The sequence below is a fragment of the Durio zibethinus genome, chromosome 26 (assembly GCF_047325235.1).
Source record: "Durio zibethinus cultivar Kanyao isolate XHJ-2024 chromosome 26, ASM4732523v1, whole genome shotgun sequence".
Taxonomy (NCBI): domain Eukaryota; kingdom Viridiplantae; phylum Streptophyta; class Magnoliopsida; order Malvales; family Malvaceae; genus Durio; species Durio zibethinus.
Genome location: NC_143187.1, coordinates 11,659,652 through 11,683,772, shown reverse-complemented (window position 1 = coordinate 11,683,772; position 24,121 = coordinate 11,659,652). Strand labels below are relative to the sequence as shown.

The following is a 24,121-nucleotide window of genomic DNA, read 5'->3' as shown; positions in this document are numbered from 1 at the left end:
AAATTCCTAGATCTACAAAATAAACCTAAAACTTCTCGACATCGTTTTGGGTTTTTTCTTTCGTCCAAATAGCCTGAAACTAAAGTATGTTCCTCCCCTCTTCCTCTTCTTCCTTTCTAGCGCTTCACTTTTTCAAAAAAGTCTACTTGCCGCCATTAATCGCCATATCTACTGCCACTGGCGGTTGCTTTGTGTTTCCTTCTTTTTTTTTTTTTTAATCTTTTCTCATAGTCTTTTCTTACTAACCAAACCTCTAAAACCCACCCAAGAACTATCAACACTAAATTGCCGAATCTCCCCATCTCCCCATTTTTATTTTGATTTTGGTTTTTGTGCATTTGTGTATCATGTTGGTGGATGAATTTCTTTTTTTTTTTTTTTTTTACTGAGGATGGTTGTTGATACAGGTGGTGGGGAATTAATTGTGGGCATAAGGGAAGGTTGCCGTTTTATTTTTTCATCAAAATTTTGTTGCCTCGGTTTTAGATGCTGGGTAGGATTTGTGGTGATAAAAATAAGTAATGATTGGTGGTAGTGACAAAGATTTTACGGTTAAAGTATGGTGGTTGAGGGTGACCGACGGAAATACGGGAGCTTCTGTCTCCAGGAGGTTTAGTTTCATCCTAAATGACAAATGCCACAAAATTGAAAAATCTATAAACAATGATGAGAACAGTAGTACATTACAATTGAGAGCTTACTTTCTATTATAGATACTAGAATTAGGGAAAGGATTCTCTCCGCTATTTAAAAAATAGTGTAAGTTTTTTCTATTTTATTTAATGATGATAAATATGCTCTCACTTAAATCCAAGGTTGAAATTTAATGATTTTAAATTAAATATAAAAAAAAATAAAAAAATAAAAAATAATTTGAACTAATTTCAATTTTAAATTTAGTTGAGAATATATTTATTATCATTAAATAAAGTAGTGAAAGTTTCTTCTATTTTTTACATAATAAAGAGGATCCTCTCCCCTAGAATTATTATACTAGTGCTGTGTTGTAGGATAATTTTTTATTTTTTAAATTATTTTTTAAATATGAGAGAAATAAAATTTTTATGTCAAATTTTAATGGATGATAACATATAAACAAATATAAGTGTTTTTATTTTTTAATATAAATTATAACTTAATTATATATAAATGTTAGGAACAAATATATATAGTTTTTTTTATTAAATTAAGGCATTAAATAATATCTTTATTAACATAATACATATATATATAAATATAAATTAAATAAATAATAAAAAATATATTTTTTATATATCTTGAGGAAAATTGAGACAAAACTTTCCAAATCCAATATTGACTTGATTCAAATTGTTAAAAAAAACAAAACTTAACCCAATTTTATTAAAAAAAATGACGTCGATTGGATTATAACTAATCGAAATCTATTAGATATAGATAGTTTTATTATCCTTATATCTATTGATTTTTTTTAATAAAATTTATCTAATAAATAAAATTAAAAAAAAAAAACAAATGGGATGACATGTGAATTTATTAAACTAAGTTATTAAATAATATTTTTAATCATATAAATATAGAATTAAATAAATAATAAAAAAATTATTTTTTTATATAGATTAAGGTTGAGATGTAACACCTAAAATCTTATTTTGACTTAAACTCAATTTAAAATAAAAAAATAAAAAATTCAATCCAATTATCTCGAATATAAAAAAAGCACACTAATTGAATCAAAACATATTGAAACCTATCATATATTAGTTATTTTATCATTTTTATCTCAATTATCTTTTTTAATACAAAATTTATCAAATAAAAATAAAAGTAAAAAAGTAAAAACGAAAAAAAAAAAAAGTGCAAGCTTTGAAAAATAAAGAAAATGAAAAAAAGGAGAAAGGTGCGAAGTGGATGTCCAAGACGATATGAAACACTTTAAATTTATCTCCACCTTGTTTAAAAAAAGAAAATTTTAATCCTATCTTAGATCTTAAAAAAAAAATACTTAATCGGTGTGAATTAAAATTAATCAAATACAGATTGTTTTATTATTCTTATTATTATTAATTTTTTATTACAAAATGTATTTAATAAAAACAAAAACAAAAAAACAAATTTAATAAAAATAAAATAAAACAAAAAATAAAAAATAAAGAATGAAAAAAGGAAGGGCTGCCAAGTGAACATCATATCCTTCTCATTATCTAAAAAATTAAATATTAGATATAAACTGTTGGGTCACTTTGTTTCTCTAACTATTCTGTATTCATATTAGTTTTTTTAAGAAAGACACTCAAACTTGAGTTTGTTTGGAATTAATATAATATCTACAGAAAAAAAAAAAAAAAGGAAAAGTAATTAGGAGACAAAATATTAAGAATTCATAATTGGAAAAATAGACAAAACTTCTGCCACGTATATGAAATCCATATTCTTTCTCCTAATTGTACACATATACTTTTCGGTTTCCATACGCCATAAGACACCTTTATACCTTAGAGCTGACAATCCCAATATTCAAATTCGTTTAGGTTTTTAATGATTATCAGCTCTAATTGAACTTCAACTACTAATTATTAGCTATAAATCACATTTAATCAGCTCCTAACTTCTAAATTCATTCTAACTTTGCAGTACATAATATCATCCAAAACACAAACATAAAAAAAAAAAAAAAAATTCATAAAGTTGATGTAGTAAATGTTGAGAGTATAGTATCATTTATGAACATGGATAGCCTAATGATAAACAATGCCTTATTCCTTTCCTTGGCCATGGAAAAAGACTCCAAATTCTTTAAAGTCTCTTCCCCGCCACCTTTAAATCATGTAACCACTACATAAACACCCTCCCTACAAACGCTTTTGCTTCATCACCAAAATCTTCTCGGAAAACCTTCTCAATTATTGAAAAACATGTCCAATTCCGACAGGTTGCCCATCCGATATACCCAGCAGGGATCCCAGCCCCAGCCCCAACCACACCCCCTACCCCAATCCCAACAACCCGTCAAACGCCACCACACCGCCCGATACTACGCGCATCAGGTTCGTGAAAGCTTCACAAGTAGAGTCACCAAAATACTATGTGCCATATTCTTGTCTCTTCTTTTACTTGTTGGCATTGTTTTCTTCATTTTATGGCTTAGTTTACGCCCTCATCGTCCAAGGTTTCATATGATAGAGTTCAAGGTTCCTGGTTTGGCTCAACCCTTAGGGTTTGAAAATGCTGAAATAACTTTCAATGTAACAGCCAGGAATCCAAACCAACACATTGGAATCTATTACGACTCTATGGTGGGGTCAGTTTTTTATAAAGATCACCAAATCGGGTCAACGCCGTTGCTGGACCCTTTTTACCAGGAACCAAAGACAACTACTATTGTGTACGGTACATTCGGTGCAGCTACGCTTACGGTAAACAGCAATCGTGGGAAGGAGTTTATGGGTGACAGACAACAAGGGACGGTGGTTTTTCGTTTAGATATAACGTCAGTGATCAGATTTAAGGTTTCTACATGGGACAGTAAGCATCATAAGATGCATGTTAATTGTGATGTTGCAGTTGGTCCAGATGGATCGATCTTGCCAGCTTGGAAGAACAAGAAATGTCCTGTCTATTTCGGTTGATTATTGCATTTATTTTTGTCATTTTCATTTCCTTCTGCTTTTGCTTTGAAGGGCAAAGTATATTTCCATTCATTGTTGTATAATCACTCTTATTTGATTTGATTTGTAATGTTATGTCTAATTAAATGGAATTCTGATTGATGGCACGTTATTAAACCTTTCAACCTTCGAACGTGACAAATGTAAAACTTGTAACTTAAGGTTATGTTTAATGAATAGGGTAATAGATAGTATAGGATAGGATGATAATAATTTTATATTATATTTGATTTGTATTTGAAAAAAAGTAATAGAATTATAAAGAAAATTATTATCTTTTTTGTATAGGATGATTCAATACTCTCAAAGTAGAGATGATTATTTTTAATCAATGAGATTGAATTTATATGTCTTACTTTACTTTTAAAAATTATATTAATAATTTAAATTATATAAATTTAAAAAAAAAATAATTTTGATTAATAAATAAATTATCTTATCTTAATCTTTACACACATTAAATATAATATAAAATAATATTATTTAATCTAATCCTATTCATAATATTATTTTATCTTATCCTATCATAATTTTATATACCAAATAGGACCTAAGGTTTTTATATATGCCTAAAGAGAAAATCATGGCAACTTAATTATAATTAATTAGTCTTAGTCTTAAAATAAATTTGATTAGAGGAGGTGGTTCATTCTAAGCAAAATAGGAAAATTAGTACAATTGAGATATTAAAATTGTTCTTTGCTTATCTTTGGTAGATGAACCAATTGCCACTTTCGCCTAAGACTATATATATGAAATCGCCACATCAGAGTTTTAGAGCTCATTTGGATTTAAAAGTTTTTTTCCAGTGCAATGAGATTAGAGGGGTTAATCTCTCTTAAGGATGTTTGGATAGAAAAAAAACAACGCGATGAAAACACTTTAATTAAGCTGCACCTCCAGTTAAAGACCTGATCTTCATAGGTCTAGTAAAGGTAGTCATAGCTCCTTTTCCATCATCATCCTCTTTTTATTTTTCTTTTTATATTAAGAGGTAAGTCTACTTTTTCTATCTTACCGGCTTGTTTGTTTGTCTTTTTTTTTTTAATTTTTTTTGGTAATTTTATTTTATTTTATTTTATTTTAAAATATTTTACTTAAAAGTTTTCAAATGATTTATTTTTTTATAAAAATAATTTTATAATTTTTTGTTAATAAAATAATTATTGGATATGAAAATAATTTAATAATTTTTTAATTATTTATAAATTTTGTAAATATTAAATAATTTAAAATTTTTATTATATATAATTTTTAATTTAATATCTTTAATAATAATTTTTTCTTACTATAATATATCTTACTACTATCGTTGTTTTTATATCTAAACAAATATTTCATTATTAATTTAAATCTTATTACTATAATATTCAATTTTATGATAATTAATCTCATTTCTATTTTTATTTTCAATTTTATCAAAACTAATTTCATTGTTCATTCAAAAGTAACTTTAATCCTTAACTGTTAAGTTTGTCCAACTTTTTTAATCCACTTTAAAACACTGGTAAGTTATTTACTTCAATTACCTTTTGAATCACTTTTCAGTATCTTTATGTTTACCTGAAGGATTAAGTTTCCTTAGTTCTAAGTTCTTCAATTATGCTGCTTTCATGCGGGCCACTAGAAGTCCTGCATATTGGAGTATGTCATCTTATAAATGAAATACAGCCTTGGAAAGCAATGAGAACTTACCTTTTTTATTCAATGGCCAGAAGGACGTCGCCTTTCAATTTCAAAAGGTAAACTCTTTGAAGAAATGAAAAAGAATTGATTGGTTAATGGTAATTAACCTCGTCACAAGCACTGAGGCCATCCCTTAGCTCGTTTGTCTTTAAGCTTATCTGAAGAGCTTATTTAAGCCTACTTGGACGTTCGTGTTTCTTTCACATCCTTTCTACAATACATATATCAACTCCATCAAATTTACAGTTCCGCAAAATGAAAATTGCTGAATCAAAATCTACTAAACTTCCCCTGTATTTCTGGTTTGAAGTCATAACCCTTTGGGGTTTGATGTCGATTTTGATATGGCTAATTTTGAGGCCAAAGCATCCTGTTTACAAGGTTGTAGATGTCTACATCTCCCACTTAGATGCCAGGAATTCAACATTTTATGATGGCCGCAACTTGACATTCCAGCATGGCTGGAATTCAACAGTAAACCACAGCGGGAAGTACTCAACATTTCATAGGCGCTCAAACTCATCGCATCAAAACATCTCTATTATTCTCGAGATTGAAATTTCAAATCCCAACAAGAAGATTGGCATCTACCACGATGATATCAAAGTAGCCTTACACCACAATGATAGCTTTATAGGCAACAATTCTATTGCAGGTTTCCATCAAGGTTACAGCAAGACTACATTTTGCGAAGTGAAAGTGAATGCTGACCAGCAGTCTTGGGAAGGGATTATGGATAGGAGAGTAAATTTGAAGATTTGCTTAAAAAGTGGAGTTCAGTATGTCTATGATATATTCAGATACAGGACAAACCGTCATCAACTGGATACTGACGCATACATGTCCATTGGTTCGGATGGAGGGAAATCATCGGGAGAGATGACACCACATGGTCGAACCTGACAGGAAATGGAAACTAGGGTTTTATACCCGTAAGATCAGACACTAAGAGAAAATCACACATAGATTTGTATGCCAAGAAATGTGGTTTATATTTTAAAGATATGCGTTTGCGAAGAAATGCATTTAACTGATATCTGCTCAAGAAATTGTGCTTGCACGACACCCGAATTTGCACCATAGAAATCAATTAATAACTTGAATCAGTTTTAAAAAAATTCGGAGTTAATTATAAGCAAGGGATTGCATAATTCTAAGCCTTTTGCAATAATTAGGCCTTGAAGCCTGTGTGCTATATAAAGGAAAGTGACACACAAAAGAAAAGTATATAGGCGTATCTCCTCCAAAACAATAATAAATGTTCCTTGCTAAACTTACATCCTTCAACGAATGAAAGTCCATAGTTTAAACTTTATTCTCACTCAAGCCACTATTCCTTAGCCTCCGAGATAAACCAAATTCCATTACCAGGATGATGTAGCAATTCAATCCTTGAGGAAATCTCCTTGTTTTCATTCTCTCCGCAGGAGTAAGTATCCCAAACAATATAATGTGCGAAACCAAAAACTTCTACTTATGGCTTCTCCAGATCGTTGGCCTGTTGGGCCTTCTTGCTCTTTGTCTATGGCTAGCCTTGCGTCCCAAAAGTCCCGACTATACTATCGTGAATTTTTCTGTGCCTGCGGCAAATGATAACAATGCATCTGGTCATGGGATCATCCAATATGAACTTGATATCAAAAATCCAAACGAAGACTCAGGTATCTACTATGATGATATCTTCCTGATCTTTTATCATGGGTCAGATACAGTAGGGAAGAATACTATCCCTTCATTTTATCAAGGGAAGGATAGAAATCGTCAAGTTGTTGACCATGTGGATGTTGACACCCGCCTTTGGACAGCTCTTCGCAATGCAATACTGAATGCAACAGCTGAATTAAAGGTCGTTTTATCAACTAAGATCAAATATAAAACATGGGGCATAAAAAGTAAGCACCATGGCATACACAGGGAAGGGAAGATACCGATTGGTAAAGATGGCAAGATAGCAAACAAGAAGAAGAAAATTAAACTTCGACATGCCTCCAAAAAATGGAAACTAAGGGCTACTCGATTTCTCTGAAGTATATATTGTTAATACCTTACCCTGGTCATCTTTATTTATCTATTGCGGTAATTTCTCACTTTTCTTTGTTTTGTATATATTTATTAGTTTTTGAGCACAGAAAATGAATTTCATAAGTAAATGAATTTAGGTATTTAACTGTAATCATTAAATGCCAACATGCAATGAAACAATATTATTTTTTTTATCCCAAGCTTTTAGTCTAGTGATTAAAAACGTTTGAGGAGACATAAGAGGCCTGATATCGAATCAGTTCTACCCTCTTTCCTACTTATACTAGGGCTTTGCCCTCTTGATGTAACCAAAAAAAGAAATAATATTATTTTTTATACTAAACTTAGCCTTCAAATTGTTTTTGTAGCCTCAAATGTTGGAATACAATTTTTTAAGGATAATAATCCTTTTTTAAGGACATGCATCAATGATGGTGAAAGTATAACATATCGACAGAATGACAGTGTTATCATTCTCTCTCCCTCTCTCTATTCAAATTAATTTTGAAAAGGAAAACAATAGTAGGTATTATTAGGGACACATGGTATCATACATAATTTTATGACCTAAGCTTTTAACAACCTCAGGATTTCTCCCTATTTGAACGCCGGCACTGAATAGCAATTTGTCTTCTCCAAACATGAATGGGAACCTGCAAAGTAATAAACAGAATATGTTCAGGCCTCATTTTGTGTCAGCTCTCCAAGCAACCAATTAGGCTGTTGAGTTTTTGATCTACAGTTCTACATTGATGATCAGAGGTATTAAAAATGTAAAAGGTATCCGTACAGCGGGGAAGCCACCATAGTCCCCAGGCTCTCTGATGTCCTTAGTAACACAGCTATTAGCAGCTAGTCGAACCTGCAATGACCAACTTAGATTAGAAACATACACTTCATGGAAGCATTCAAAACTTTAACTCCAGATGCTATTTCAACGGGATATAATCAAACTGATGACAAAATCAAGTAAATACCTTTGATGCAATAGAGACATGATCACGAACTGCTACTCTTCCCCCTAGGACTGCATAATCTCCAATCCTGTGGTAGGAGAGAAAAGCCAAAGCTAGTCAGAACTCCTAGAAACTTTAAACCTCTCACAAAGTTCACATACATGAATATACTCAAATACATGAGAAACTTGAAGGACAAACTGGAACAAGAAAGAACTAAAAATAATAACATACATCACTGAGCCTGCTATGCCGACCTGTCCACAAAGCATGCAACTTTTCCCAATAACTACATTATGTCCAATCTGCAAAGGCCAGCATTTTGGTAAGATTGTACCATAGAGCATGCCTATTAACAAAACCAGGCAGCAAAAACTACCTGAACTAAGTTATCTATCTTTGAATGATCTCCTATTACTGTTTCTCTCCAACTGTGCAACCAAATAGGTGACATACTTTCATTATAGATTGGTCTGCTGAGAAATGCAGAAGCTAGTTATGAGTGGAAAACATTCAGAACCAACAGCTAACTTACCTGCCACGGTCAATGCATGTGTTAGCTCCAATATCCACATGGTTCCCTATCCTAACATTTAGCATCTGAGGAAAAACAACACAGAAATAAAAATGTATAGTAAAACAACTTACTTACTTAATCCAGTCTGAATAACATATCTGAAATAACCTTTTGATGCTCCACCAGAGGCTAATAATAATCAATTAATGATACTAGAAATGCCAATTATAATGCTTTTCCTAAAGTTTGGCTATTCTAACAGTTAATATATTGTATATGTGTTTCAAGTTTTCTACAGTTTATTAATTAACATGTTTAGTCCATTGTCAATTATTCAGGATATTAAAGAAAATATGATCTTGCTATTGATATATTTATCTAGTTTGCAAATGTTGGATAGCTTAAAGTCCAATAAACATCACCAACTTGAGGCTTCTTGACCAAGTTGCCATCCTCATCGACAAAAAATCCAAATCCTGCAAATGAATAAAAAGAGAGAAAAGAATTCAACTCCTGCACAAAATTACACTTTAATAGTCCTACAACGCAGGTAGGGAGATTAAGGGGATATAAGTAAACATTTTGATAGTGGAACACCATCAAAAGGTAAATGAATCCAATGCCTCCTCTAACTTTCATTAGCTGATATAAAATCCAGGCATCTGGCCTTACCATCTTGACCAATGCAAACTCCACTGTGGATCACACATGAATCACCTACAGTGCAGTTACTGAGTGCAGCATTGTACCTGGAGAAAATTTAACAAATCAATCATGAATCAAAAGATGTCATAAATACAAAATTAAAGCGAAACACTAAAGTTAACAACGGGTCTGCATGTGCATTTTGCAGATAAATATTGACTGATTTACCCAATCTTTGTAAATTGACCGATTGTCACACAAGGTCCAATAACAGTCCCTGACCCAACATGAACATTTGCACCCAAAACGGATTTCGAATGAACTATGGCACCGATCTCGATAAGCACAGTTGGATCAATGCAAGATGACTTGTGAAAATGCCCACCACCATTTTGCCACTTTAAAAACTCTTGAGCATCATCAACCTCAGCTCCGTTTTCTATCTTAAAAAACAAAGCATGAAAAAAAAAAAAAAACCAAAGTTCGTTGGTAAGTATTTTGACTAATAGGTCCATTGAGACATTTTAGCAAACAACTGAGCTGTTCTAGAAACTGACCGGGATTAACCGGTCTTATGTGGAGTGTGGTTTGATTAATTGAGGATACCGAGAAATTATAGAGTGTGGAAAAACGTGAAGGAGTGGAAAGAGGAAAGATTTTGAATACGAAAGGGGCAATGGAAGATAATCTTTTCAGAGTAACTGCCATAACGACCAGGTGACATCCAGTCACTGTGACGCTTAATGGGAGAACTGGAAAAGAGATGAAAATGGTAATGTTTTCCTCCTTTCTTTGGGCATAGCTCCAACTTTAAGTGGGCCTTTAATCAGCTTTGGGTCCATTAGTATGTCAGTCGTAATTATGAAATTAATGGGCCCCGATAATTATCTGGATTATGGACAGTCCAATTCCAATTTTACTCTTTTTTGTTATTTATTATTCTTTATATTCTTGGAGTGATGATGCTCTAAATTTCTAATGGTTATTTTTAGAGGGAAGATTAAAAAATTTAGATCAATTGGAGATTATTAAAAAATAAGTTAAATTCAGATTAACTTAAAAGTAATTAGTATGTTTTTTATGTCAACTATGCTATCATATTAAAAGTAGTATTATTCATTAACTTTTGAATTCGAATTTACTATTATTAAGTCAATCAGTTAATTTAATCATTTTTTAATTACTTAACTTGAAGAAAAAGAAAAAAGGAGAAGGTTTTTTTTTTTTTTTTTTTTTAATTTTTTAGTTTTGGTAAAACAAACCGCAAGTGCTTGTATTTGCTCATAGAATTCGAAGCATTGAGTATACAAGAATACAAGCGTTTATTCATTTATTTAGTTCAGAATATGCTAATTTATTGGTCATGGATACCTGTTTACATCGAAATTGAAGTGTTAGATTTTGACTTATTGGGATTTTTATGATATCCCCAAAGGAATATATTGTCTTCATTACAAACCAGTCCAACAAGTGGTGGAATGGCCGACTGGGGGATCGGGACTATTCTACAAATTTGATTGCCTAAGCAATGACAATTACACAATTAGTACGACTTTTTTTCCCCTGAATAAGTTGAAATATGCTCTTCTCTAGACCCATCAATGGTCCCGTTGCCTTTGTTGAATATTAATGTTTACTGGCGTGATTCCATTTTACGTACTCTGAATACAGATATGAATTGTCTAAAAGAGTAATCAGCTGGCAAAGTTTGATAAAATGACCAAATATTAACCTTTTCTTCCAACTCCCAAGTTTCATTCTTTTGGCTATCCAAAGCATAAATTAATTCCTCGGCAACATCTTATAATTCAGAATTTATTATAGTCATGTAATGATGGTAATCTTGGGGAACTCAAAATCAAAGCCAAATGCAAAAGGGATCCTGGTTAATCCAAAATCGGGTTCGGCTATACTGATTATTAGTTTAGTATTAGAGCTTATGAGGTTTAAGACAAAATTCATATAGTACATGGGGTCAATTACTATGTTAACTAAAATTTCCAGTTGCTTAGCCAACAGTAATGTGGTGCCACAGGTCAGTTCCAGCCTTGTAAATTTGAATATCCATTAATTTACATGAAATCCTAAGCCTACTCAAGAAAACCATAGCAACCAGTACCTACAGTTAAGCTAAGCCACCTTCTTTGCCATAAAATTTTTCTGCACATATTTCCCAGAATCTCATTATTTATCCATCCGTTATTGTGGAATGGTCATACTCATTCATACAAGCCTCGACCGATCATTTTTAATTCTTCTGCTCATCCAATTGATGAGCTTCCTTCTCTTGTAAACAAACGCAGTTGCCTGGACAACAACCATGGACGGTCCTGGGTCAAACAAAAAACCAACCGGCCATTACTATCATTTCCCTAGAATGTATCATTTTATTTATAATTGCTTTGCTATCTGTTACAACTATTTTAATTACAATTAGGGGGAAGTTATTATAGAATTCCCTCAGATAAGCTTGAAACGTCCTATAATGAAAATAAAATATATATTGTGGAAATCACCATTAAGACATGCTATTACGACTGACCATTAAAAGTCAATCCATATGAATGACATCTAACTAAATAAAGACATTTACATCATGTTTAATGCATAAGATTATTGATATGATAGAATGCTAATAATTTTATATTATATTTGATTTGTATTTAAAAAAAAAAGATAGAGATTGAAATGAGAATTAATATTCTTTTGACATAAGATCATTCAATTCTTTTCAAGTGAAGAGGATTATTTTTACTTCATAAAATTAAATTTATATGTTTTATTATATATTTAAAAATTTTATCAATAATTTAAATTATATAAACTTTAAAGAAGTATAATTTTGATAAAAAAAAGAAATTATCTTATCCTAATCATTCCATACATCAAACACGAAATAAGATACTATTATTTAATTTAATCATATTCATAATATTATCTTATCTTATCATTTTATAATATTATATATCAAACATGACAAGTACAAATATATATATATATAATTATAGGAGTGATTGTCAGGTTTAGTCTGACTTTATTAAAACTACTGAATCCTTCCTGAATTTCCAGCTTTGGTAAGTGGAAATTTCCGTCTGATGTTCATTAGTTTAACCGTATCTAAAATTTGTGACCACAAGGAAATGTCCTGCAGCGATTAAAGACTTTTTTAATTAAGTCAATTTCCATATTTGCAGTTCTTAAGCTAAAATATAATGCAGAGAAACATACTCCCAGGAAAGAAAAAAAATGGGCAATTATGCACTTTCAGCTTTGCTTTCGTTAATCTTGAGCCTGTTCATGTGTTTTATCGAAGTTTTTCCAAATCTTCTTTACACATTTTGCTCAGACAATTCAAACAACTACACAAGTAACAGCACATTTGAAAACAACCTTAAGCGGATTCTTGAGTCATTACCTTCCAATACTTCAGGTACAGGCTTCTATAGCACCTCGATTAGAGATGGTGCTGATCAAGTCTACGCTCGAGCGCTTTGCCGAGGAGATGTCACCACTATGTTATGCCAAAATTGCATAAAAAATGCTAGCCAAGAAATCCTGAACCTGTGCAAAACTGAAGAAGCTATTGTCTGGTACGATCTCTGTCAGGTTCAGTACTCATTTCAGAACAGTTCTTTGATGGTTTATACTGGAAAGTACCCATACTCAAACAATCAGGAGAAAAATATATCACATCCTGGTAATTTCGATGATGTATTAACGTTTTTAATGAATAGCATCTCAACGGATGCAGCATCTGTTTCCAAGCTCATGTTTGGATTTGGAGAAGTGAAGTTTAATAAGAAGGAAACAATATATGGTCTTGTTCAGTGCACCAGGGACATTTCTGGCAGTAATTGTCGAAATTGTTTAGATTCAGCCCTTAAAGATCTTCACGGCTGCTGCAATTCTCGTACAGGCGGAACTGTTCTCAGCAGGAATTGTAACGTGAGATTCCAATTGTACCACTTCTATAATGCCTCAAGTTCTCCATTAATATACCCATTATCTACAGGTAATCATAAAAATCATTTAATTTCTTTCTACCGGAAACATTTACTCTTTGAAATTAGTTTTAAGTAGGATGAAGTGAAACTGCATCTGTTGAATAGCTCCTTTGTTCTTGCTACTATTTGTCATAAAGCTCATAAAGTTGGAAATTAATATCTTCAATCACACAAGGAAAAATAAAAGAAAGAAAAATTTAGTACCGCCTTTTACAACAAGATTCAAAGTTTCCACCTAAAAGAAACTTTTACCACTGCTTTTCAATCATTCCAAACTGAGTGCTGAAATTGGATTCTAACCAAATATTTGCCCTGAAAATAGGGGATAAATGGAGCAGCGGGATGATTACGGTAGTTATATGTGCAACAGCATTGGTTCTTGCTCTTCTCATTGGCTCTAGTGTTGTCTATTATCGAAGGAAGAAAGGGACACAAAACGGTAAAATGCTGCATAAATTGCCAACCATCTTATCTTTATCATATTATATTGTTTTCAGTAAAGAAAAAGGAGCGAAATAAGGGCTAGACTTTATTTCTTTCGCAGATGAGGAAAGAAGCCAGCATGTATTGTTATATGAATTGGCAAGCTCAAAAGAAGTAATCATTACACAAGAAGGCGAGTTGGTAACTTGTCAAGAGTTTCCCTTCCTTAATTTAGCTACTATAATGGCAGCTACAGATAATTTCTCAGAGTCCAACAGGCTCGGACAAGGTGGCTTTGGTACAGTTTACAAGGTACCTAAGAGTTATGACTGCCTTTTTCTTCTAAGTTCATTAGAACTTTGTCGCCTGGATTTATGTCTGATGTCTGAATTTGTAAAATTCAACCCTACAAGGGTGTCCTACCGAATGGGAAGGAAGTGGCAGTTAAAAGGCTGTCAAGGAGATCATGGCAAGGCTTAGAAGAATTGAAGAATGAAGTCATATTAATTGCAAAACTTCAACATAGGAACCTTGTAAGGCTAGTGGGATGTGGAATAGAAGGTGAGGAAAAGCTGCTCATATACGAGCTTATGCCAAACAAAAGCCTTGATTTCTTCATCTTTGGTATGCACTCTTTATTCTTCCTCTATAGAATAGAACTCTTGGAATCTTTTTGTTTATTAAATGATCTTTAATTTTTAATTTCAGATTCGGAGAAACGCTCACAACTTGATTGGAAGACATGGTATGACATTATTAATGCAATCGCTAGAGGACTTCTTTATCTTCACGAGGACTCCCGACTTAAAATCATTCACAGAGATCTAAAACCCAGCAATGTATTGTTGGATCAAGACATGGTTGCCAAAATATCAGATTTTGGCATGGCAAGAATTTTTTGTGAAAATCAGAACTCAGCTAACACTAAAAGAGTTGTGGGAACATTGTGAGTATGCAATTTTTCCTTGCATCTTTAATTATTCTTGACAATTGCTAAAAGAGAAAATTTGATGATACTTTCCATGGAACAGTGGATACATGGCTCCAGAATATGCGATGGAGGGATTATTTTCAGTGAAATCAGATGTTTTCAGCTTTGGCGTGATAGTGCTAGAGATTCTTTCCGGGAAAAAGAATAGTGGCTTTTGCCAAACGGAACATGCCCAGACACTTCTTGCATATGTATGTATTTCCTGTAATTTGTCATCGAAGTTAAATTAAAGTATCCCTTCCATCAGTGAAATACTGTATTCTGTCTAAATTTTTATTTATGTGAATTCAATGGCAGGCCTGGCGAATGTGGAAAGAAGGAAAAGAACTGGAACTAGTGGACCCTTGTTTGATGGAATCATGCTCAAATCCAGAAATCAAGAGGTGCACACATATCGGGCTTTTATGCGTGCAGGAAGATCCAGCAGACAGACCCACCATGTCTGATATAGTGGCTATCTTAGGAAGTGATACCGTTGCTCTTCCTGAACCAAAAAGACCTGCATTTTATGTTGGCAGATTGAATCCAATCGATCAGTCTTCAACAACAGATCCATCAATAAACCAGATGACAATATCTGATATCTCAGCCCGCTGAATATTTTGACCATGACCAGCGTAACAAATTGAATTTAATATAACTACCGAAAGTTCTCCTTGATAGGAGAAATGTTCGAAAGTTCAAAATTTCTGTTCCCTTTGTTCAACTCAAATGTAACAAGCATAATGATGAGATTGCTCAGTTAGCGGGGGCATGATTAAATGTAATTAGAAATCCTCCAAAATCATTTTGAAGTTATGAACGTGATTTAAAGTAGATTTAATTAGAGGCTTCTTCCATTATTACTTTTGGATTTTTGCTTGATCTATAATGTTTAAACCCTTTTAATACATTAATGCACGATATTTATTTCACTTTATAACTTCACTTCTCAAAAGAAAAAAAAACGAAATTTGAACTTTTTTATAGTTTTCCTTATAAAGTCAAAGACTTAAATAAAGTTTCTGTTTGTGCCGAGCTCTAGTCTTAGAGTATTTATGGAAAGATAGAAGAGAAGGGCGGTTACAAGCAAAGGCAAGGAATGTTTTTTTCATTTGCACTCCGACGTGTAAATCAGAAAGAATGAAGCTGAAAAGAGAATAATAAAGAGAAGATGGAGTGGTGTGTGTTACCCTTATGGTACTTGGACCTTTATATTTATAAAAAAGTGATAGAAGACTAGGGGACAATAAGGATAATACCAAACTAACATGGCACTGAGAATGTCAGGTTGACCTGACATGTCAGGTTATTGTAAATGCCAAAATTACCCTTGATTGTTTGCTAAAAGCTTCTAACATGAAAAAAAAAGTACTATGCCCTTTTGACTATTGAATGTCCCTAATATTTTATCTAGTAGTTTGAATATTAGACTACCCGACATATGATCAGTACATTTCACGTAGATCAGGTAAATGGAGGAAAATGACATGAAACATCATTTTTCGGAGCTAATGTCATAGAGGAAATCGTTATCGAGAGATAAATAGCCTAGAGTCATTGTCTAATCTAGTAAAGGTATGATTTTGCACATATGTCTCGGTGTTGAGTGCATGACCGGCTTGAAGGTAGCTAAGGTGTTAATCATTTGGAATGATTTGAGGTTACTAATGAAGTTCGTTTGATCAACGTGAGACTTGTGTTTTATTTTAGGAGTTTGAATTTGGGTATTTACTTTGAACTCTAGCAACAAGCTTGGCATTTGGTCTATTCTAAGGAATTGTTCAGTTTGGCCGCTCTGAGCTAGAGTTTGTCTAGTGTGGTCGATCTGACCTGGGGTTTGTCTGGTCTGATTGGTCTGATGACATTAAATGAAGAGAGAGGTAGTTTGAATGAAAAAAATTGGATAGAAAAGATAAAAAAAGTCTATCCGTCATCAATCTGATGTGTGGCATGATCTGTGCTGTTCATTTGATCTACTATGGGGTTATATAAAGGGTTATTGGGGCTTTAGTTTTTTACTTTTCTACTTTCTTTGCTCTCAATCTGATTTGGATTTTTTAACCTTAAAAATTTTTTGGCTTTAAAGTTTTTCTACATTTTCTTTAATGTGTATTTTTAATGATGTCTTCTAGTGTAAGTTTTGAGGAGGTCAAGAGTTACAAGATAAAACCTAAAGGGGTCAGCTGAAGTAAAACGATGATCTAATTCCATCAATCATGAGGGCCATAATTATGAGAGGATAACTTATTGGTTTAACTTGATGTCCAAGGAAAGGCAGCAACAAAACGAAAAAAATGCTCAGACAAGGGGAGAACAGATTCTACACATAGCGAAACGGTGTGCTTAAATAGATTTTGACTTACAAAATCTACCACTTTTCCTTATCTCTCAGGTCGATTCATTTTCTATGGTCAACTTTCTTTCATCTTTGGTTGTTCTAACTTTTGGGGTTCGATCTCATCAATTTTCTTTTACTTTTACTCTTCTCCCTATCGATGCTCTCATTGTCACTTCCATTCCACCATAGTCAATTCTTATCGAGATCTCTTCTTCTCTTAAGGGGTTTCCAATTTGTCATTTTTTTTTAGAGTTGAGTTACTCTCAGCTATAGTTCCACCTTAAAATCTTGGTATTTCTCACGAGTTAAAGTCTTCTTACTAGAAAGATTCTTATGAGGAATGTTTCAAAAAGGAACAAAAAGAAAGGAGTACCTCAATTAGAGAAAGTGATGATGAGGAGAGGAATATTACGGAGAAAGATAAACTAGAGAAAATCCTCATACATACTCTCTGTGACTTTGGCATGATCCCTAAAGATGTGATAACGAACTAAAAAACAGAACAAATCTTGAAGACTATCCTAACATATGTTCGGCCTATCACATCCATGCTCTGAAGATACTTTTTTTTTCTAAAGAAAGGTACAATATAATAATGCCAAACTCCTCAGACCAAGTCATTAATAAACTAGAGCCACATTGGCTCTATGTGTATTAGGATTCTTTTATAGCCAGTATGAGGTTTTCATTTCATTTTTTATTTGTTTTAATTTTTAATTTTTATAATTTAACTATTACCTAGCTTAGCCCCAACTTTATACAGTACATAGTTATTTTTATCATTATTTATCAATATCTGTACATCTTTTCTTTTCTCCATCTATTCAAGGAGTTTTCTTTTTTATTAAAATGAACCTTAGTGATAGGAAGTGGTATTATGTAATAGCTCGACCCAATAAGAAACTATTTATCGATTGTCCGAGCTCAATAAAGAACTAAAAGCTATTATTCTCTTGTTTTCAAAAATAAAAAATAAATAAAGATGACAAACCTGAGATCGAGGTCACTATCGAGTTTGAGGCCTAGGAAATAAAAAGTGTGCCTGATGCTTTTGTGAACTCATTAGTTGCTCTTTTCATCCTAAATATATATATCAGGATAAAATAATTGAGTGCACTTGTAGAAGAAATCTCGTTATTGATGCTCACATGCTGACATCCTTAAAGTAATAAACTAGATAAAGTACTGGGATAAGTTTATGGTAATCTCATAGGATTGTATTTTAAATTGATTTTATCCAGTTGTTAGCTCGATTTTACAAAAATGGCTACCAATGACAACTTTGACTTTAATTTGTACTAGTATGCCTCGAGGCCCAAGAAGGGCTAAAAAAAAATTCAGCTCAGGACCCCATCTTATTAAAGGCATAAGGTTTTCAACCCTTCACTGCACCATTTTTTCGCAGCTCAAAAAACAAAAGCTATGGTTAGTCGAGATCTTTCTTCAACATCAACAGTAACACTTTTTCTTGTAAAAAAACCTAGGGTGAAGGTTTTCTCTTCTACTTTAGAGAATCTCAAGACTAGGGTGTTAAAGCCTAGCATGGAGAAGATCTGTACAAGCTTGGAGTACATTTCTACTAATGACCCTAACATTAACCTGACCATGGCAAAGAAATTTTTTAAAGTCGTGGTTCTTTCTTTTGGTAAACACAAATTGACTTCAACTTAGTTTTTTTATTATTTTTCATTTTGCTAAGTCTAAGTTTGTTTGATGCAGTCCAACAAAAATTCCACTTCAACATTTAAAAAACATAAACCAGGCCTTTTACCACACTTACATCGCTATGGCCAATGTACTTAAGGTTGAGAAGGATATGGTTGTCTTGGATGAAGAGCACAAGAAAAGCTTGGATACTTTAAGTAATATCAGGTTTAGCCTCAGTGTATCTCCTAAAAAAGAAGCTAAGCAGAAAAATATGAATGATGAGCTAATAGCAAAGCTGTAGGCTATCTTAGTTGATAAAGCCTCAGTTGAGTCAATGAAAGAGCAAGCCGAGCTTAAGCTCAATGATGTTCAAGTCTAGATAGCAAGGCTGAGGTCTAAGCTAGAGGCTAAAGAGAAAGAAAAAAAAATCTGAAGAAGAAGATCATTGAAGAGTTTAGGGCCTCCAATGAATGCCTTCAAATAAAAGTAGAGTTCTCCAAAAAAAATATGCTGAGTGTTTTTCAGTTGGCCAAAAATGAGTTATAATTTAAATTCTCTGCCCTCAACCTTTACATCTCTAATATTGATATCAATAATAGTAGATCATGACCTTTTATAAATCAATTTAAGAAAGAAGAAGAAGAAAAGAAAGATGATGATGAAGCCACAGACACTGAGCTTGAGGTTGCTTTGGGTGTCAAGGATAAGGTGGAAAAGGTTAGGGAAGGTGAGGTTATTGCTGTTACTCCTACTGATGAGGGTGCTACTCCTGTTACTGCTGCTACTTATGTCACTAACATGTATTTTTTTTAACTTTTATAATTGTTTGGTTGATGTATGAGGTTGGTTTTTATAGTGACCTCAGATTTTACTAACCCACTTGACAAATAACTTTTGTACTTAATAGAAAATGAAATAAAAATTTTTATTCAATTCAGTCTAAGCTTCAACTCAGTTCTATTATACTTTTTTCTTTATTTGCACAAGTTTAAGCATGATTAATCAAAGAAATTTGAGCTTGGTTAACTGAATTGAGGATTACATAATCATTTAAATTAAATTAACTTAAGAATTCATCTAAGTTCTAGGTTGAACTTTGTTGGATCGATTAGGAGTAAGCTCATTGAGCATAATTTGATTTTTGTATTCAAGTATAATATATAAGTGTGAGCTCAGTTTAGACCAAGTTATTAAAAGTAAAATTTTAAATTATTTACATTTTACGTCCTTGGGATGACTCTGCTATTCATATCCTATAGTTTATAGGTCACGTCATGGACAATCTCTTTAACTATATATGATCTTTTCCAGGTCGGAGATAATTTGCTACCTCGATCATCTACTCTTAAAGCTTTAACTTTTCTAAGTACCAGGTCATTCTTTTAATATGCTTATGTTAGACCATTTTATTATAATAACTTGCTACTTTTTGTTGATAAGCTACTATCCGTGTTATGGTTATGTCATTTTATTCTTGAACGAGGTTTAAATTGGCCTTAAGTGCTTTTTTATTTCCTTCTTCTAACCTTAATTCAACTCTTAAGCTTGGAAAACCAATCTCAATAGGTATCATGGCCTCTTTTTCAAATGACAGGTGAAATGAGGTTTCACCTATTAGTAACTTCGTGATTGTCTTCAGGGCTTATAGCACCTCTAGTAGCTTATTGACCCATTTTTTTTGCTGTGTTAAGTCTCTTTTTTAGAGTTTCTAATATTATCTTGTTCGTAGTTTTAACTTATCTATTAGACTGAGGGTGGGCAACCGACATGAACCTGAGATTGATATGGAGGTTTGAATACCATTCCTTGAACCTTGGGTTTTCAAATTGTTTGTCATTGTCTATTATTTAAATTGAAGTAACCCAAATCTACAGACTATATTTTTTCACACAAATTTCTCGATTTGGGCCTCTGTAATAATGGCTAAGTCTTTAACTTCAAGCCATTTCATGAAGTAATCTACTGCTATTAAGACAAGTTTTTTTTGGCCTGTGGCTGGGGTGAATGGTCTAAAAACGTTATTTTTCACTGCATAAAGGGCCATAAGCTGATGATAAGGGTGGCTCGATAGAGGGGAGATGTTGCACGTGAGTAAACCTATAATATTTATCACATCTCTTTACTAGTTTAGTTGCCTTCCTTTTAATAGTGGGTCAATAGTAGCCTTGCTTAAGTACTTTATAACCTAATAGTCGAGGTCCGAGATGGGTTCCATATATTTTTTAATGGATTTCTTGCAGGACATAGTTTGCTTTTTCCTTAACACATCTTAGATAACATAGACTAAATGATCTTGTATATATTTTTTCTTAATCATCATGTATCGATGAGCTTTCCTCATCAATGCTTTAGTTCGAATTCTTTCTTCGGGTAATGTTTTCGTTGTCAAGTATGCCTTGACTAACATCATTTAAGTTTTTTTTTTTTTTTTGTGATCTATCTTACTAGTTTATCCTTAGTACTTTTGTGTGTCAGCTTTTCTACTAAGATTCGGTCTGAACTTTTTATTATTATTCCTAAAGTCAACTTAGATAATGAATTTTCTAGTGAATTTTTTTACTTCAATATTCTTTTTATCTTAACCTTTTTGAAGTCAGCCACTAAGAGCAGCACTTAATCCAAATATTTTTGAATTCTATTTTCTCAAGCTCTAAATTCTCTATTTATTTATCGACCATTAGTTGGGAATCACTCTATGCAGTTATATATTGAATATTGAGCTTGGTTGCCAACCTCAAGCCAACTATCAGTGCTTTATATTCTACTTTTATTGTTGGATGTCTTGAATTTAAATATCAAAGCATATAGGTATTGCAATCCTTTCATTTTGATCAAAATAAAGTTGACCCTTTTCACTATGGTTCGTGGTTAAACCATCAACATAAAGCTTTAAATTCTTGAAGTTTGAGGTTTTCTCTTTTTTCTCGGGTTATCTTTCAACTTGTATCAAGCTGAACTCTATGACAAAGTCTGCTAGCACTTGAAATTTTAAGAGTAACCAGGTAGAATGTGTAGGTCAAATTTACTAATTTTTACTACCTATTTGATTAATCTCCTTAACATTTTTAATTTTTGTAAGACCTACTTTAATGGTTGGTTGATTAATACGTGATTAAATAGGCTTGAAAATATGACCTGAGTTTTCTGACCTAAGTGACAATTGCATAAGCTAACTTTTTTATACCACTATAATTAATTTCTAGCCTTGGTAATACTTTGCTCATAAAATACATTGATTTTTTCTTTTCCTCCTCTTTTTGGAGCAAATCCAAGTTGATGGCTTAGTTCATAGTGGCCAAGTATAGGTATAAGGGTTCAAAAAACCTCAGCTTAGACAAAATGGGTAGAGAGAATAATAACTCTATGAGTTCTTTATAAGTTTTTTGACATTGAGGGATCTATTAAAGTTAAAGACATTTCTAAAAAATTTGAAGAATAGCATACATCATTTTGTCAACCTGGACATTAATTGACTCAGGATTGCTATTTTATCAATTAACCTTTGTACTTTTTTCATCGAAGTCGGTGTTTTTATGTGTAAGATTGCTTAAACCTTTTTTAGGTTCACTTCTATGCTTCTTTTATTGATCATGTAATCAAGAAACTTAACTGACGTGACCCCAAAGGTATATTTTTAGGGTTGAGCCTTATATTGTACTTTTTTAAGGTATTGAACATCTCTTTAAGGTCTTCAAAGTGCTCAATCAAGTTCTTGCTTTTGACTATCATGTTGTACATATATATTTTTATATTATGTCGATTTGATTTCTAAATAGCTTATCCTTTAGTAGGTCACATCTACATTTTTTAGTTTGAAAGACATCATCTTGTAACAATAAAGGCTTTTCTCAATAATAAAGGTTATTTTTTCCTCATCATCTTTTAATATTTTAATTTGATCGTAATCAAAATAGGGATCAATAAAACTAATGAGGTCATGCTCAACAATATCATCCACTGGCCAATCTATGCTAGGTAGAAGAAAGCTATCTTTTGGGCATGCCTTGTTCAGATTGATAAAATTGATGCACATCTGTGCTTTTTAACCATAACCACGTTACCTATTCATGCAGGGTAGTAAACCTCCCTAATAAAGCCTGCTTACAATAATCTATCGATCTTCTCTTCAATAGCCTTTTATCTTTTTAGGGCAAAGATTTTTTTTTGTCAAACTGATTTTACCTCAGGGTTAGTATGCAGCCTATAGACCATCACTTCGGTATTAATACCAAGCATATTGAATGGTGTCCTAGTAAATAGGTCGACATTATCTTTTAAGAGTTGAATTAACTAATCCTTATTTAAAAATTTAGTTCTGATCTGTATCTATTTTTCAAAGATGCTATCCCAAAATGAAATTGTTACGAGATCTTAAGCCAGTTCAAGTCAATTTTCATCCGAGTCCAGTCTTTAATCAATTATTTTTTTTATTCTATTAGGTCAAAACCATTTATTGTGAAAACAAATCTCGATATGGTGATCAATATATTATAGATAACTTGTTAAATATTTATGTAGTGAAATTGGTATGTATTTTTCATTTCATATTGTATTTTGACCAACCTGTTAGCTCGATCCAAATGATATGTAATTGTTCATATTGGCTTAAAAGCTTGATCGTATTTGGAGTTACTTTAAAATATAGAACAAAAGTTTGCTTTTTGTTAGAGCTTAATAGCTCAAAGCAGCTTAAAAGCATGCTTTTGTTAAGTCGATTTTACGTTTTATGTTTTTGCTTGTGGTTTTTTACTTCTTGTTGACTTTTACTGTTTGCCTTTCCTTAGTGTTTCTATTCTCGACCAAATTGTGAGTCTGCTTCTCAGTCCTTTATTTCATTATCATAACATAACATTGACATGCCATGGATTGGTCTCCTTTAACCTTTCTAACCCCATTGGGTGTTAGAAATTTTACTTTCAAATAGGGAGTTGAGCCTATAAGCCACGTAACAGATTGACTAAGTTGACCTAATATCATGTTGTAAGTTAATGGGACGTCTATCACCATAAATTTTATAACTAAGGTGGTTGTCCTTAGTTCTATCCCCAAGGAGATCGATAGTTTGATTGTTCTTTTCATAGGCACTTGTTCATTTCTGAATCCTACTAATGTTGTGGTGATCGGCTACAACGGATAGTTACCAATTCTCATTTTCTTCATCATGTTGTAATACATGACATCGGTCGAGCTTTTATTATTAAATAGGATTCTCTTAACTACATAGTTATACACTATGGCCATGATCACCATGGCATCATCACGT

General features: G+C 32.5%; 5 protein-coding genes across 5 annotated transcripts; 4 read left to right on the top strand and 1 right to left on the bottom strand.

The window, feature by feature from the left end:
• The first annotated feature begins 2,540 nt into the window (after nt 1–2,540).
• LOC111318793 (NDR1/HIN1-like protein 26) lies at nt 2,541–3,845 on the top strand. Its single transcript, XM_022921659.2, has one exon. The coding sequence runs from the start codon at nt 2,895–2,897 to the stop codon at nt 3,606–3,608; it is 714 nt and encodes a 237-aa protein (XP_022777394.1). The 5' UTR covers nt 2,541–2,894; the 3' UTR covers nt 3,609–3,845.
• Nucleotides 3,846–5,588: 1,743 nt separating this feature from the next.
• On the top strand, nt 5,589–6,236 carry LOC111274264 (NDR1/HIN1-like protein 3). The gene has a single exon (XM_022858867.1). It carries the CDS (start codon nt 5,589–5,591, stop codon nt 6,234–6,236), a length of 648 nt encoding a protein of 215 aa, XP_022714602.1.
• Nucleotides 6,237–6,466: 230 nt separating this feature from the next.
• On the top strand, nt 6,467–7,549 carry LOC111318792 (protein NDR1-like). The gene has a single exon (XM_022921658.2). The coding sequence runs from the start codon at nt 6,784–6,786 to the stop codon at nt 7,357–7,359; it is 576 nt and encodes a 191-aa protein (XP_022777393.1). The 5' UTR covers nt 6,467–6,783; the 3' UTR covers nt 7,360–7,549.
• A 111-nt stretch (nt 7,550–7,660) lies between these two features.
• Nucleotides 7,661–10,266, bottom strand: LOC111318791 (putative UDP-3-O-acylglucosamine N-acyltransferase 2, mitochondrial). The gene is made up of 10 exons (XM_022921657.2): nt 10,031–10,266; nt 9,702–9,912; nt 9,501–9,577; nt 9,255–9,304; nt 8,847–8,911; nt 8,691–8,742; nt 8,546–8,616; nt 8,333–8,399; nt 8,146–8,217; nt 7,661–8,008 (listed from the first exon to the last, which is right to left on the bottom strand). The coding sequence occupies exons 1-10, from the start codon at nt 10,179–10,181 to the stop codon at nt 7,940–7,942; spliced, it is 885 nt and encodes a 294-aa protein (XP_022777392.2). The 5' UTR covers nt 10,182–10,266; the 3' UTR covers nt 7,661–7,939.
• A 2,347-nt stretch (nt 10,267–12,613) lies between these two features.
• Nucleotides 12,614–15,717, top strand: LOC111275154 (cysteine-rich receptor-like protein kinase 15). Its single transcript, XM_089755568.1, has 7 exons — nt 12,614–13,485; nt 13,800–13,916; nt 14,022–14,212; nt 14,314–14,524; nt 14,609–14,846; nt 14,932–15,082; nt 15,189–15,717. The coding sequence occupies exons 1-7, from the start codon at nt 12,720–12,722 to the stop codon at nt 15,486–15,488; spliced, it is 1,974 nt and encodes a 657-aa protein (XP_089611694.1). The 5' UTR covers nt 12,614–12,719; the 3' UTR covers nt 15,489–15,717.
• Nucleotides 15,718–24,121: the final 8,404 nt, after the last annotated feature.

What these genes read in the sequence shown, in the direction of transcription:
- LOC111318792 (XM_022921658.2), top strand. Translation starts at nt 6,784, where the DNA reads ATGTGCGAAACCAAAAACTTCTACTTATGGCTTCTCCAGATCGTTGGC.
- LOC111318791 (XM_022921657.2), bottom strand. Translation starts at nt 10,181, where the DNA reads ATGGCAGTTACTCTGAAAAGATTATCTTCCATTGCCCCTTTCGTATTC. An exon ending in ACATGCATTGACCGTGGCAG is followed by an intron (nt 8,743 to 8,846) that starts GTAAGTTAGCTG and finishes TTGGTTGCACAG; the next exon opens with TTGGAGAGAAACAGTAATAG. An exon ending in AGATAGATAACTTAGTTCAG is followed by an intron (nt 8,617 to 8,690) that starts GTAGTTTTTGCT and finishes TGGCCTTTGCAG; the next exon opens with ATTGGACATAATGTAGTTAT.
- LOC111274264 (XM_022858867.1), top strand. Translation starts at nt 5,589, where the DNA reads ATGAAAATTGCTGAATCAAAATCTACTAAACTTCCCCTGTATTTCTGG.
- LOC111275154 (XM_089755568.1), top strand. Translation starts at nt 12,720, where the DNA reads ATGGGCAATTATGCACTTTCAGCTTTGCTTTCGTTAATCTTGAGCCTG. An exon ending in AATATACCCATTATCTACAG is followed by an intron (nt 13,486 to 13,799) that starts GTAATCATAAAA and finishes CCCTGAAAATAG; the next exon opens with GGGATAAATGGAGCAGCGGG. An exon ending in GAAGAAAGGGACACAAAACG is followed by an intron (nt 13,917 to 14,021) that starts GTAAAATGCTGC and finishes TTTCTTTCGCAG; the next exon opens with ATGAGGAAAGAAGCCAGCAT.
- LOC111318793 (XM_022921659.2), top strand. Translation starts at nt 2,895, where the DNA reads ATGTCCAATTCCGACAGGTTGCCCATCCGATATACCCAGCAGGGATCC.